This window comes from Gadus chalcogrammus, chromosome 10, assembly GCF_026213295.1.
Source record: "Gadus chalcogrammus isolate NIFS_2021 chromosome 10, NIFS_Gcha_1.0, whole genome shotgun sequence".
Lineage (NCBI taxonomy): Eukaryota > Metazoa > Chordata > Actinopteri > Gadiformes > Gadidae > Gadus > Gadus chalcogrammus.
Genome location: NC_079421.1, coordinates 21,275,141 through 21,290,088, shown reverse-complemented (window position 1 = coordinate 21,290,088; position 14,948 = coordinate 21,275,141). Strand labels below are relative to the sequence as shown.

Genomic DNA, 14,948 nt, shown 5'->3' with positions numbered 1-14,948 from the left:
CCTCTCTCTCTCTCTATCTCTCCTCTCTCCTCCTCTCTCTCTCCTCTCTCTCTCTCTCCTCTCTCTCTCATCTCGCTCTCCACACTTGTTTTCTTGATTACACTTTTTAATTCAAAGTCGTTCTCCTCTCTTGTCTTTGTTGTCTCCTCGTCGCTCTGCTGAACTTTACCTCAAGCACCTCCTCCCCCTCCCCCTCCTCCTCCTCCTGCCCCGTCCTCCTCCTCCTCCTCCTCCTCCTCCACCCCCCCTCCCCCCTCCCTCCTCCTCCTCCCCCTCCTCCTCCTCCCCCTCTCCCCCCTCCCTCCTCCTTCTCCTCCTCCTCCTCCCCCTCTCCCCCCTCCCTCCTCCAGCTGCCCAAGGCTCCATTCACTGGCGGTGAGAGATGGAGAGGGGAGGAAGGAAGTGGGGAAGCACTGTGGTATTGCACAGCAAACATCTCTAATTGGCTAATCTAATCTGATCTCTGGTCAGGCCGCGGCCCTGTGTTTACTTTCCTTCCCCGTGTCTGGCAGCGGAGCTCGCTGAACGCAGCATGGTCACCAGTCACTCATCACCAATCATCCCTCCATCCACCCACCCACCCTGGGCATGGTCCTCACTCCTCGGCCTGGCCGGGGGCCTGCTTCGACCCCGACCAGGCCCTGCTCTGCTGGGGGCCCGGTTAGCTCCGTGAGGGTCAGGGGGTATGACCTCCACGCTGCAGACTGCATGCAGGATTCGCTGTTGTTTATTTCAGCTTTCCCCCCTGCTCTTGTCGTTGTTATTTTGATTAGTTTAGGACGCAATAAAGGAGAAGTCATTATGAGGATGTCAAACGCTAAATGGACTGCATTTACATATGGCTTTTCAAACCAGTGGCCACTCAAAGCTCCTTACAATATTGCCTAACATTCACCCATTCATACAAACATTCACACAACCATGCAAGGCGACAGCCAGCTCGTCAGGGGCAGTTGAGGTGAGGTGTGTTGCTCAGGGACACTTGGCTATGGGGAGCCTGTGATAGAGCTAGCAACCTTCCGGTTACCAGCCAACCTCCTCTACCTCCGGAGCCATATGCCGCCCACGATGTTCAACCGAAGAAACAATAGGGTGTGTATGTGTGTGTGTAGAACTATACAATGAGCAGAATCAGACTCCTTCTCAAAACGCACGTATTTCTCTCCATGGTACAAATGAAGATGTTTCGGCTTTCAACGTTAAACAACTTAACAGCTTGCTGTGGGTGGTATTGTTGTTGCTTTGATTAGTATTTGTGTTGTTCGGCTCTTGACATCATAAGCAATATGTTCATAGGGTCTGAAGGGTGTGAAGGCGTTTACCTCGCACAGCAGTGGCTGTCCAGACAGACTCCAGAAGAAACAGACAGGTCCATAGAAGATTCATTATGGCTGACAGACCACGATGGATGTCCTCACTCTTCAACCTGAAACAAGAAGAAAGTTTAGAAAAATGAAACACACAAAGATAAACATAGACAATTAATGGTGAAAGGATAAAGGTGTTATGTTGTTGGAGATAAATCATTCGAATAGGTTCACAGATTTTTTTCATGGTCTATCCTCACAACGAACGTCCCAAGCCCAGTGTACTAACAACAACATTATTTAAGAAACATTTTGTTGATTTGATAAGAAGGGCAAAGTCACAGCGAAAGTAATTTAGCTGGTGAGTTTTCATACTTTTCTGCAGTTGGTACAAATTAAAATAACTCCCTATAGCATTGATTACATAGATTCACTCATTAACACGCACACTTACATTCACACACACATGTACACACAGGCACGAATACACACATTTCCAGGAAGCTCAACATAATATGATATATGTCCTTTCTAATCAGGTTTCAGAGGCCATATTTTGATTAATATGTAACATGCAACAATTGGATACTAACAAGAATCAAACAGTCGGACTGCAAAGATGTATCAGTCACGTGAACACTTTTTGATAATTTTATCTATCCCTGTATTCATTTTTGTTTTGTACTCAATCTTCAATACAGCCTAAATTGTGTGATACTTCATGGCTCAATCCCTCTAAAAAGTGATTTATTCCAATACTTGTTTCATACAAATATGAACTGCATTCCATGTCTTATAAACTATATCATCCATGTTTCCCGAGCATTATCTTGAATTTTCCTCCAACATATTCTCGTTCAATATAGCTCCCAATACGGTGTATGCTACCCAGTTTCAAATGTCCCTATCTGACCATTTAATAAAAAATGTTATGATGCAAAAAAATTGGAATTGCAAATTCTATTTTGTAGGGAATCGAGTCTACTCCAACATGAATAGATACGCGCAGACACCTTTCCTGTAAGGTTCCAAAAAAATGCTTTAGTATTTGTATTATCGAATTACTTGGGCCACCTGTCAAGCAGTCTCTCTTTACTCGAGCAATTCCTTCCACAAATTCCTCTGTGACCCTCACGGTATAGGATCCCGTTTCAATGCTGGAGATGCGACATCATGACCACATCTGCCACATCTGTCACATCTGTCAGTTTCCAATCATCTCCTCGGAACATCTCTTCAGGTACATAAAAAAATTCCCCTGAACGAACAAACACAAAACGATGTGTGTATGAATGCGAATATAAATAAATACGATCTCAAAACAGTCACCTCAATATAGGCCACTACGATGAGATGGTATAGTGTCGGCTATACAGAACAGACATATTTGAGTGTGTGCATCTAAAATGAAAATCCAACTTACTTTGATATTCAGCAGGGATGAAAGATATTCCTCAGTTTGTTATCCACTTTTTTTATTTCAACATACTGTGCTGGTCCCAATTGGTCCAATCGATCTCATCAGGAACAGATCAACACATTCAGTAACTCTTCTGTCGATTTAGCCAGGACAACCGCGTCTCGATAGTTTTGATGAATTAATTAAAAGGCGGAATGACCCAGTGAAGCCACTGTAGAAAAAGTTTAGAGTTATAAAAAGAACAAGCGCACACACATGAGCGCTTAAAATGTGGCTTCAGTGGTACGATTTCTGAATGACAGCGAAAGAGAGACAGAGAAAGAATAGCAGCAATCGGAAGGAAAAAATTCTGCTCGTATTTCCGCCTGTTGACCAAAAAGATGAAATAATTATGTTCTGAATGGAGAAAAGATAAGTGTTTCCTGTGTTCATTAAGCGCACAGTGTTTCTGTATCGCCTCCGGGTTTCTGCCGCCGCGAGCGGAAAACAAGCAGCGGAGTGGTCACGCTACCAGTCCTTCCCAGCGCGGAACTTTCAACCAATCAGAGCAGAGGATAGCTGCTGTTGAAATTTGGTGGAAAAACGCAGCAGACGCATGGTTAATTTCTTCTAATGCTATTCGTTTCGAACTATTACGTTAGCTTTGATCAGCTTTATTTATTAGGTTTAGCTTTAAGTGATCGCCTTCTGCGGTTTCGACTGGAAACCTGTATAAAATAAATAAATAAGATGTTTCAAAATACAATGTGTCACAGCATATTGGCTGATTTAATAAATATGGGTAAACGAGGCAGGTTGTAAAGAGCCCGAATCAATTAAAGGCCTGTTGAATTTTAAATAAAAACATGCCAAAGGTATCTAAAAAAGCTTTGCCTATGTAGCCGCATATTCATGAACAAGCACGATACAGAGGAAGAAGCACAGATGTTACTTGTTAGGATGTTAATATTCCTTCAACTTGCTAATTTTATCAAGTTAAATCTAACTAAAAACATTTCAATAGCTTATTACAGGCCTTATAACAGTATGCAATATTATTCTTCTAAGAATGCACTTCTTTTATGTCTATGAAAATATCTAACGATGCAAAAATAGTAGGCCTATTTGTTTTTTACTTCTATTCCATCCTTGAAGTCCGCAACTTGCATTGATTTAGATCAACACTGCCACCTTGAGGTAAGTCACTGCTACATCCACGATGCAAAATCAGTCCATTCTTAGACAAAAGCATTAATCGGTTGTCATTCCGAAAGTTCCTCTTTATCTTCTCTTCATAGATCCGTGTTACATACAGGTATCGTTCTATTTTTTAAAACTGTAGGGCAACAGCGCTCTCTAGTGGTGATTTGGGGAAAAGCACACTATTGCATAAGGGGCGGGCGAAGCTGGTCAGGTGTGTCCGTAGATGTGGGCCCATCGCAAACAGCACCAATCATATAGCAAAGTTAATATCCTGGTAATTAAAACAACATTTTGGTTGCACCATTGTATACCATTGCACCATAGGTTACCGAAGTGACGATATAAGTTACCGAAGTTATGAGTGAGTTGACGATGTGACGGTGAATAGTACGGCTGTACTTTGGACCGATGCGGTTGAAACAAGTGAGCTACTCAGATGTTGTGAATCAAAGCAACTCTAGCGACCTCTTTCGGTATCGTGTCGAAAATATGTTTTAACTTGAAGTTAGCCTTGTCTGGACTGGATTATTACCTTTTGTTTATTCGACAAATAGGTTGAGCATACCAGTGTTCCATGTTAACATAGAAGGCCAGATTGTTGTCAAGATCCACAAATATCTTTACCCTACATCTAGTACTGAAGAAGATCAGCAGCAGGACTTCAGCAGATGTCTACACACTTGCACACGCAAAAGCACACGCACGCACGCACACACACACACACACACACACACACACACACACACACACACACACACACACACACACACACACACACACACACACACACACACACACACACACACACACACACACACACACACACACACACACACACACGGCACACCGATTGGTCATTGTTTTATGTGTAGTCTAGTAGCAGTTATATGCTGTGGAGGGTAGCAGGAAAATAGCTGACGACGGCTCACTGAAATTCATGTTCTGTGGAAAGTATAGTTAGGAACTGATTTGACGTGTGTGTGTGTGTGTGTGTGTGTGTGTGTGTGTGTGTGTGTGTGTGTGTGTGTGTGCTTTTGACTGTGTGGCACAGTATATAAAGATACATATGTTCCACATAAATGCAAGTGTGTACCGTATTGGTTTGATTTTCTGTGTGTGTGTGTGTGTGTGCGCGCGCGCGCGCGCGCGCGCGTGTGTGTGTGTGTGGGGGGGGGGGGGTAATGTTTGAAGTTGGTATTGAAACCAGTAAAGGCTGAAAAATGTAAACACACACACACACACACACACACACACACACACACACACACACACACACACACACACACACACACACACACACACACACACACACACACACACACACACACACACACACACCCAGCATGAGCATCCCTGCTTCCCAGAGTTCAGAGCACTGCATCGTCCCCTGTGGTGTACATTTTTGATTCATATCCAAGATGCCTGCTACACATGCCTCATGCTAAACCTTATGTTGGTGGGTATGTACGCACATAGATGTATAGAATTGAAAAGAGAATCTATACAAAAAGTGAACACAGCGACCCAGAGAGACAAATAGCCCAAGTCTCTCCCAGCATGACCACTGGGAAACCCACAGTCTCCTCAGGACCGGCCCATTGGTTCTCTACGAGTCCCAACACGCAGTTTCCAAGGTCCATTTGTTTTCTACCACCGCCCCGTTGTCAAACCGTAACACTCGTAGCTGGACGTCGACAGAGAGAGAAAAACCCAGGCAGAGCTGAGATACTCTTGACCTTGAGTAGTAGCTCATGTGGTGGCGGCCAGAACACTGCATAAAGGCAAACTCATCTGAAGCTAAAGCTATATCGGGCAGCCTGGTAGCTGACACACACAGCCACGCGCACACAAATGCACACAAACAGACACACACACAAGTTCATTTGATTATGTTTGATATCATTGGAGTATTTATGATTAGTTGGGTATCAGTTCTCTACCCCAGAGGAATATCACGGATTCTACGGGCATAATATCAAAAGCTTTTTGTTTTGGGTTTTCTTATGACCGATCGCGATTAGCTGGTTATTGTTCTACATTTCTGGCCTGTTTTTCCACACTCTCTTGTAATGGATGAAGTTGTGCAAGGGGTGTGAGACTGCACTGCATGCCTGACGCGGTTAGGGTTGGATGTGGTTTTGGTTTGGTTCAATTCCATCCTTATTTCTTAATCCTGTATCGAGTGAATCGCCTCCATCATCAGATACACGTGGCAAAACAGAGTCACTGAGTTTAGCTCTCGATGCCTAAATACAGCTCTGATGTTTCCACGCAGACCAAGAACACACACACATTCGCTCGGGTGGCAGTGCCGTTTGATAAGGTGAAGTAAACGGTCGTTATGTGACATTGCTTGTTGCTAGGGAGACAATGTTGGTTGCTAGGATGGCATGGCCTGGTTGCTAGGGTGGTGTGGTCGGTTGTTAGGGTGGCATGGCCAGGTTGGTGGTATAGGGTTAAGAAGCGGCCTTGTTTAGGTTTCTGAGGCAGGAAGGAAGGAGGGAAACAGGGCGAGAGACTATTGCTGCTGTACGTGTACAGTGAGTGTGAGTGTGTGTTCTTTTGAGATATTCATGTGAATGTTCAAGTATGTTCTGGCTGGGATCAATGTATGTTCTCATGTTCTGTTTCGTTTTCTCATTCCCTATAGTTTATGTCTGGTACATGTTTGCGTGTGTAGAAGTGCAATGTGTGTGTGTGCTTGTCTACTGTTTATGAAAAAGGGTATGCCTGGATTATGTTCTGTACAATATATTAAAGTGTTCATGTACAATATTGTGCATGTGAGTTTGAGTGTGTGTATGTGTGTGTCGTTTATGGAGGAATTTGGTAATTTTCAAAGCTGTGGTTTGAGTTTGATTCTATATTCTGTTTTTACAAGCTGGGCACTGATTATGGAAAATGGAGAGAGAGAAGAAGAGATGACAGGGAGGGATAGAGAGAGTGAGAGAGAGATCATGATCAGAGAGTAAGACAGGAGATTGTGGAAGAGAAAGACTTGGTATAGGAGTAGAGAGGGGTAAACTAATAAAGCTGGGTGGGAGCAGTGTATTGGAGAAGGAGATGAGAAAGAGCAGAAGATAACGGGTGGATGGAGAGAGAGAACAAGTGCAAGAGAGGGAGAGAGAGAGGAAGTAAGGAGTCAGTTTTAAGAGACTGACCTACACACACTTCATACACTCTTTAAGCACACTTTTCATTCCAAAGTGTTTGGATTTTCAAGCATTATTTCCCAGCACCCTGCCAAAATAAAGATTGGATAACTTACTTAAAACTGATCTATGCAATCAAAACGGAAGATTCCCAAACACAAACTAACAAGTGAATCATCCCGATTCCATGCAATAAAAACACAACAGGTTTAAGCAGCCTCACCTGGACCGAATCAGACTGATTGGACTGTTGTGCTGGCCGGGGCTGCACACCTGTTGACCATTGAGAAAGGACCCCATCCTGTGTCCTTTCTTGCCCTTGAGAGGCCCCTATCGGGCGCCAGTGTAAATGCCAATGCTTCACGCCATCTAGGTGGCTCCCACTCCACCTTGCTAACTTTTACTTGACTCCTCCAGAAAAGTTTTTGTTTATAGTTTATAGTTTTGGTGGACAGTCCCCTTTGAGAAGGAGCAGCTTTAGCCTATTTGGCTAATTTCAAGCTGGAGTCCCCAGCCAGTTGTCAGTAGGCAACCTACAATACATAACAGTATGCTGGTTTAACCTGTTGCACATTGATCAATGTGCAACAGGTGGGTAGCAACACCCAGATATCCACACATGCTCCACAAGTACCACATAGCACATCAAATAATAATTAGATAATCCCAGTTTTATGCAATCAAAACCGACCGGTCCATTGCCAATGAAGATTATTACAATTAGTTGGCTTATGTAATAAATTATAAGACAGTGAAAATAAAACTTTCAACTCAAAGCCATAACAAGGATTTCAATTGTTCATACAAAATGCAAGGCCCCCCAAAAGGTTTTATTGAATGTTTTTTTTTTTTTTTGCATCATTTGGTTTTATAGCAAAGCTTTGTGTTTTTGAGATTTTTTTAGAATAATTGTTGTTTCTAATTGTCCCACTTTTTTCATGAAACCTAAACATATTATATATGCTTTAAAATTAAGTCAATGAGAGAATGGATGAGATGATGAATTAATTTACGTCTGAGCTTTTTCTGAAATGCACAATAATGAGCATGCCGCCAGTCGATGCGTGTGAGGGAACTCAAAGTCCTGTGTGTGTGTGTGCGTGCGTGCGGATGTGCGTGCGCATGTGCGTGCGCATGTGCGTTTTGCATACTAAGAAAGGCACACAACTCTTGTGTGTTTCTGACCTTTCCCACAACAATTACTCTGCGTCAACTGAACACCACTGGGTCGTTGTTCATTCTGTCTCCAAAAACCAGTGTTAAAGACTTGATTAGCTAAATTCACTTCTCACTAGCCCAACAGCCCGACTTCACTGTGAAAACTCAGGTACTGAGAATAGCATCCCCCCTTCCCCTCTCGACACTCGACCTCTGACCCCATCGCAGATGAATAAATGAAGTGCTTGACCATGATGAATAGACCAAGCTACCGCCTCTATGATCACGTAACCCTGGGTCCGAGTCAAACGACATATGTTTGAACCGGTTGACCGGCGCTTAGCATGTGTTGCTAAGCACCGGTGACGCTAGCATGTGTTTCTTAGCATGTGTTGCTATGCTAACGCCCCATACAGGATTATGAGGATTTAAACACGGGCTACGTGAAGGTCACAGAATTGCAACAAAATGGATCACATTTCGGCAGGAGGGAAATTTGGACTCACCGGGATCTGCTGTGTTAACATATAGGCAGATCTTAGTTCATCCAACGGTTTCCCTTAACCCTTTCAGAATAACAAACCAATCGCGTTGGTAAGAATAACATGACTATGATATTTAAGAACAATGTGCACTCTTGTCATTGATGATGAGAAGGATTTCCAATGTTACATAATAGCACCTCAAATTATCTTTTTTTTTTTTTTTGAATAGTATTTATATCAATCATTCTCATAACTCCACCTTTTGGTTAGTTTAAACACCAATGATGAATCTCACTGATAATATAGACCTGCAATTTGCAATCAAATAATAAGGGTTAATTATATATACATGCATGTCTGTTCGAGTTCCACGTGAGACAGCCTTGTTGAGCAGATTCCTCTGTACAGTGATCCTGGCCCTCTCTGAATCAGCCATCTCCTTTTTCTAGCCAAACGTCAAAAGCAGAGCGCTATCTATGTCTCTAAATCTCACTTCATCTTTGTCTTTCTTTGCGCATAAAAAAAACTGAGTGTGCACATACGTTTGGGCGTGCGTGACGGACACACACACGGACACACACACACGCACACACACACACACACCGTGGGCCCTAGGGTTCCGTGTGCATGACGTACACACACACACACACACACACACACACACACACACACACACACCACACACCGTGGGCCCTAGGGTTCCGTGTGCATGACGTACACACACACACACACACACACACACACACACACCACACACCGTGGGCCCTAGGGTTCCGTGTGCATGACGTACACACACACACACACACACACACACACACACACACACACACACACACACACACACACACACACACACACACACACACACACACACACACACACACACACACACACACACACACACGGCGCTATGGGTTCCCGCCTGTTTGCCCACCTGTAAATCCTGCCCCCAGAGATGTAGTGTTCAACCTGGTTTAACTGGCTGTATTTATGGGCTGTTAGAGTCAGTAGAAGTCCACAGGAATTCCACAGTATTGCGGCAGCGGTGACTTACTGCCTATTAATTTTAACCCACACGCGTACACACGCTCACACACACATGGTCACACACACAAACACGCAAAACATACGTAAGCGCGCATGCACAAATGACCTTATCCAATCTTAAGCATTCCCAACGTGCAGCTAATCGGTTGATTTACTGGCCTGTTCAGACTGGATGTATTTAAGCGCTCTCGGCCTATATTCCGCTCAGGTTACCATGGTTGCGTTTCAGTTTTTTTTCTTTTAAGGCCAATTTAGAAGCTGCCCCCGTTACTATTTTGCCAAGAAAAACTTTCTCAAATAATGTTGTTTTGTTTCACTCTGAGCGATGCAATGTGATTGTGTGATAATTACTTAGTCTGGATGTCTAGGGGCTGTTTCTTATATTTATATTTTTATTATGTACATGGCACTAAAAAGGGAATAGGTTATTAATTAAAGGCTTTTATTTTGAAAGCTGGGTCACTCACCTGTTTTCTGTTAGGGGAGGCGGCTAAAATGGCTTCACAGGTAAGGCTGGGTCATTTATTAGTTGGATTGGCAAGACGCCATGTTTTTCTTTTATCCAATTCATTTTTTTTTTTACATTTTTAACTCTGGATGACGACAGATAGAAAATTTGGTGATGGATGAATGAATGAAAAGATCAATATATGTTATTCAATATCTGCAACATTGGCTAAATGCACTGATCTTGAAAACCATCTATTGATATTATTTCATAGAAATAAGCAAACCTTACATGAGTGCAGACATTTTTACCTTGCATACCCCCGCTGGAAGTCAACCCCCTAACCCTGCCAGGATGCAAGCCAAGCTCTACAGACAGGGCTGACGGAGTGTGTATGTGTGTGTGACTCAATATGACTTAATATGATTGTGCAATACGCAATGTACGTGTGCGTTGTTGAGTGGGCTGTACAATATACCGCTAGAACCCTCAGAAGTCACCTCTTTCACCACCAATTTCTCTATATTGTCGGTCAGCCTTTAGGATTGCCTCACTTCTCTCTGCGACATCCAACATCCACAGTAAGTGGGGTGGTGATGTTGGTGGAGAGAAGCCATTTGTCAGCCAACCAAACACTTGATTTTTCATTCTATGTTGTGTTTGGGATGCCTTTTGTGTGACAAGGCCAGCCAGAGTTTCATTCTGGCCTTGTAAACACTGGTCCAACGTGCACTTTCTCACCCTGACAACTATGCCTTTCTGTTTATTCACAGCCAGCCGCATGCAATGTAATTAATTTACAATTGAGTCACTGAATAGTAGCCTTTATCAAAAGAGACTTACATTTGAGGCTAATAACCGTCAAAGAGCAGGGTAAGGTTAGCAGGGTAAGATGAATTTTTCATATTCCACGTTCATACAGGGACGCAAAGCGCTGCACAAATATACTGTATATTTGACTGAAAACGTCCTTGGTACACTATAGTTTTAGGAGTTTCAGCAATATGTTTAATTTAGCATTCAAGATTTTTCATGATTATTTCAAATGCTCTACCTTGACACAAAGTTAATTTAACACTCGACGATCAGTCTAACTTTTTCCAGAGGGGCGAATAAATTCTTTACATTTGCAGCAAAACATACTGTGTGTTGATGTTTTGGACATTGCATGCAGGTGTTTGATAGCCGTTTAACCAATCAGAATAGACGTCTCATCCTGGTGAGGTAAGACTGTGTGGGTTGGGCCTTGTGACCCCTCAGGGCTGACAAAACACAGGAAACATCACATCACAGATAATTCCTTATGGTGTGTGTGTGTGTGTGTGTGTGTGTGTGTGTGTGTGTGTGTGTGTGTGTGTGTGTGTGTGTGTGTGTGTGTGTGTGTGTACATGCATGAGTTTATTGTTCAGTGCCACTAACCGATCTCCATTCTAACTCTGTAATCCTATGCTGATGATCACCTCATGCTGACACACGCACACACACCCACACCCACACCCACACCCACACCCACACACACACACACACACACACACACACACACACCCACCCACCCACCCACCCACCCACCCACCTCACACATTCTTCTGACCCATACCCATTCAAACACAAGCACATCAGCAAACAAACACACCTGGTGTGTGAAGTAGATAGACGTCTCTGTGATGCTATCTCCTTCTGTCTCTCGCTCTGTGTTTCCGTGACGACCTCTTCCTTACCGCCACACCTCTGACAATACCCTTCTTGTCGACGCCTTGCCACCATGACTGTTGCCTAGAAACATGGGCGAAAATAAAACAACATCGACCTCTGTTTCCCAAAAGATGCACACACACACCTACTTGTATGCAACACCATAGGCTAGTTAGCATATAAACAAGCTTCTGCATTCCTAGGTCCACAGATATCAATCCTAACAGATATATTCGCTCCCTAAGGTATTCGCACATCAAAGATGCACACACACGTTGACATTAACACAAAGTCATGCACACACACGCACACGCACACACACACACACAAACACACACACACAGGGACGTGATATAATATGCAGTATTGATATACCAGTACACACTCAGACCTCCGACATACCCACACAGAAGGTTACCCACCGAGTTCACACTGGCATTGTACACAACACACACACACACAAACATAAAACCTGTTGAGCCTAGAAATCCTTCTTGTTATGTATTTATCTGATCTTATTCCAGAAAGAACAGTCACAATATGCATGGGGGGGGTGTGAGCGTGACTGGGGATACAAAGGACATCAAACTGGGATGAAAACATTTACAGTCTCTGACACACTGTCGACTACACGCACACACTCTGGATAAACAAGACGAGAAGACATGCAACCTTCACGTGTTTGTTGCCGTTACCATGGCTACGGCCCCTTTGATTCTGAGTGCCGGCGTAGCAGAACTGTTTCCAATATACCTTTTTGTTTTGTGACTATTTTGTTATTTTTCGAGCGTGACATCTCTCCATTATCATTCTCTCTCTCTCTCTCTCTCTCTCTCTCTCTCTCTCTACCTCTCTCTACCTCTCTCTCTCTCTCTCTCTACTTGTCTCCCCCCGCTCACTTTCTCCCTCCATCACCCTATCTCTCGTTCTCTCTCTCGCTCTCCCTTTTTCTTTTGGTCTCCCGCACTTCCTATCCTTCTCTCTGTCTCTAATAGTGACTGCAGCTAGTTGACAAATGTTGAATGTTGTAAATACCACAGCAGGTTGCTCTGTGAGATTTAAGGGGTGCACACACTCCCACAGCTCTCTCTGTGATGTTGGTTAGCATGCTTGCTGGATGGGAAGCAGAAACACACCACACACCATGCTGGCTTTTGACTGCAGTGTTTTGCCCAGGTTAATTGAGCACAATCTGTCGGTAGAATTTGTTGCAACAATGCTATGTATGTCTATATAATCATTTTGTATTTGCCATGTTAGGAAATCAAAAAACGGTAGATATGTCCTGAGGTCACAGTGGTATGCTTTCAGTGAGGGTGAATAGAGAAATTTATTAGTTTCGACTTAGTGTAATCATTCTGTAACCACTAGAGACCACAATGTAGTCCCTTTTAAGGCTCTTTTAAGGACGACCTTATTGAAGTTTGCTTATTCAGCAATTTAGGGAAAACGACCTTTAGGGAAGATCTTCCCTTTCAACCTCTACTCGTTAAAAACCAACTCTTATCACTCACTTACCTCCTAGTTAACTGTTGCGTATCGGTGATCCTGTTTTTATTCACCGAAGGCGGTCTATTTCTTCCTCTTCTCTTTTTTGGGGCGCTACTTCACCAGAGTTTTTGGGAGGAATTATTAATTCCCCACGGTAATTAATGTTCTCCCTTGGTCATTACAGCGCCGCACAGGGCTTCATTAGAGACACTAAATTGATATTCGTTCGCACGTTGTAATTTACGACGTATTTGTTTACCCTACTGCCTCTGTGGCCGTAATCAAAGCGGTGCGCAACGAGAGCCGCCCGCCGCCGCGCTCTGCAAGGTTTCACGACCTAATTACGCAGTGCGAGACTCTCATACCCACACATTGTTCGGATTAGTGGAGCCAACCGACCACGGGGGGATAACATGACATACCTACGGATTTATGATATTTACGTTACTCCCTAATTAGGAGTAAATCTGCTCAGACTCTCCTTTAAAGTCTGACCGCACAATCTCCCGATGAAATCTCATATCTGTGCGTCATCTGTTGTTCTTCTTTGAAGGGGCGGTAATTAGCGGGACGGGGGGGGGGGTTACAATAGGTTGAGTGTGACACCCACCCACACATGCACACAAAGTGCAGACACAGGGAACCATCACCTTAGTGTATCAATAATAATCACCATAGAGACGGAAGGGAGAGTTTGGAAAGGATTCCCTAAACGGATAGTTAGAAACAAAATATCTGGAACAGGCTTCACAGTCCAGTGATCAATGACACCTAACAAAACAGCGAGAGAGGGAGGGAGAGAGAGAGAGCAAGAGAGAGAGAGAGAGAGAGAGAGAGAGAGAGAGAGAGAGAGAGAGAGAGAGAGAGAAGGAGCAAGAGAGAGGGGAAACGAACAGCATAATGAAAAGAGAGGAAGTGAGGAGAATTCCTGTCTCACTACAAGCACATGTGACTGATCTCTTACAAGACACACCTGTGTCACACACGCACGCACGCACGCACGCACGCACGCACACACACACACACACACACACATTGGCAAAGCTGCATTTACATAACCAAAGTACGTAAAAAGTGTGCACCATCTAAATTAATATCAGTGATCTAAAACAAACCTAATCCAACCTCTGTTGGAGTAAGAATGTATGACTATATCACTATGTATGTAAATATATTCTAGTGTTTTTTTAATTGATACACAGCCTGACTGCAGGGTAAAAGTATGCAAATTGAGGCTATTCAACTGGTCTGGAAATATTATTAATTACTAGATTAGGTTAAATATTTCCTCAAATCCTTTAAGAACAAGTTCATTGAATTAAAAGGTTTCCTAGAAAGCGAAATCCCTCCCACACCTGGATTTCCTGGCCCGGACACAGCGGGCCATATTGGGCTTACAGTCCAAGACGTGGAGACGTTGTCCTCCCCACTGCATCTTGAGACACGAGACAGAGAAAAGGCCCCCCAGCCAGAGGCCCTGCCCCCCCCCCCCCCCGTCGGCCTGATACATGAGAGGGCTGTCTGGAGGAAATCTGGGGGTTGATGGGGAACAGAGGAGAGTGGGTG

General features: G+C 43.8%; 1 protein-coding gene across 1 annotated transcript in view; it reads right to left on the bottom strand.

The window, feature by feature from the left end:
* The window catches only part of fgfrl1a (fibroblast growth factor receptor like 1a), a 73,067-nt gene extending 69,838 nt beyond the window's left edge, over positions 1–3,229 (bottom strand). The window contains exons 1-2 of the mRNA XM_056600062.1: positions 2,731–3,229; positions 1,323–1,426 (exon numbers count right to left, since the gene is read on the bottom strand). Coding sequence (XP_056456037.1) covers positions 1,323–1,386 — 64 coding nt within the window. The 5' untranslated portion in view covers positions 1,387–1,426; positions 2,731–3,229. The remainder of the gene's footprint in view (positions 1–1,322; positions 1,427–2,730) is intronic.
* Between the last annotated feature and the right edge of the window lie 11,719 nt (positions 3,230–14,948).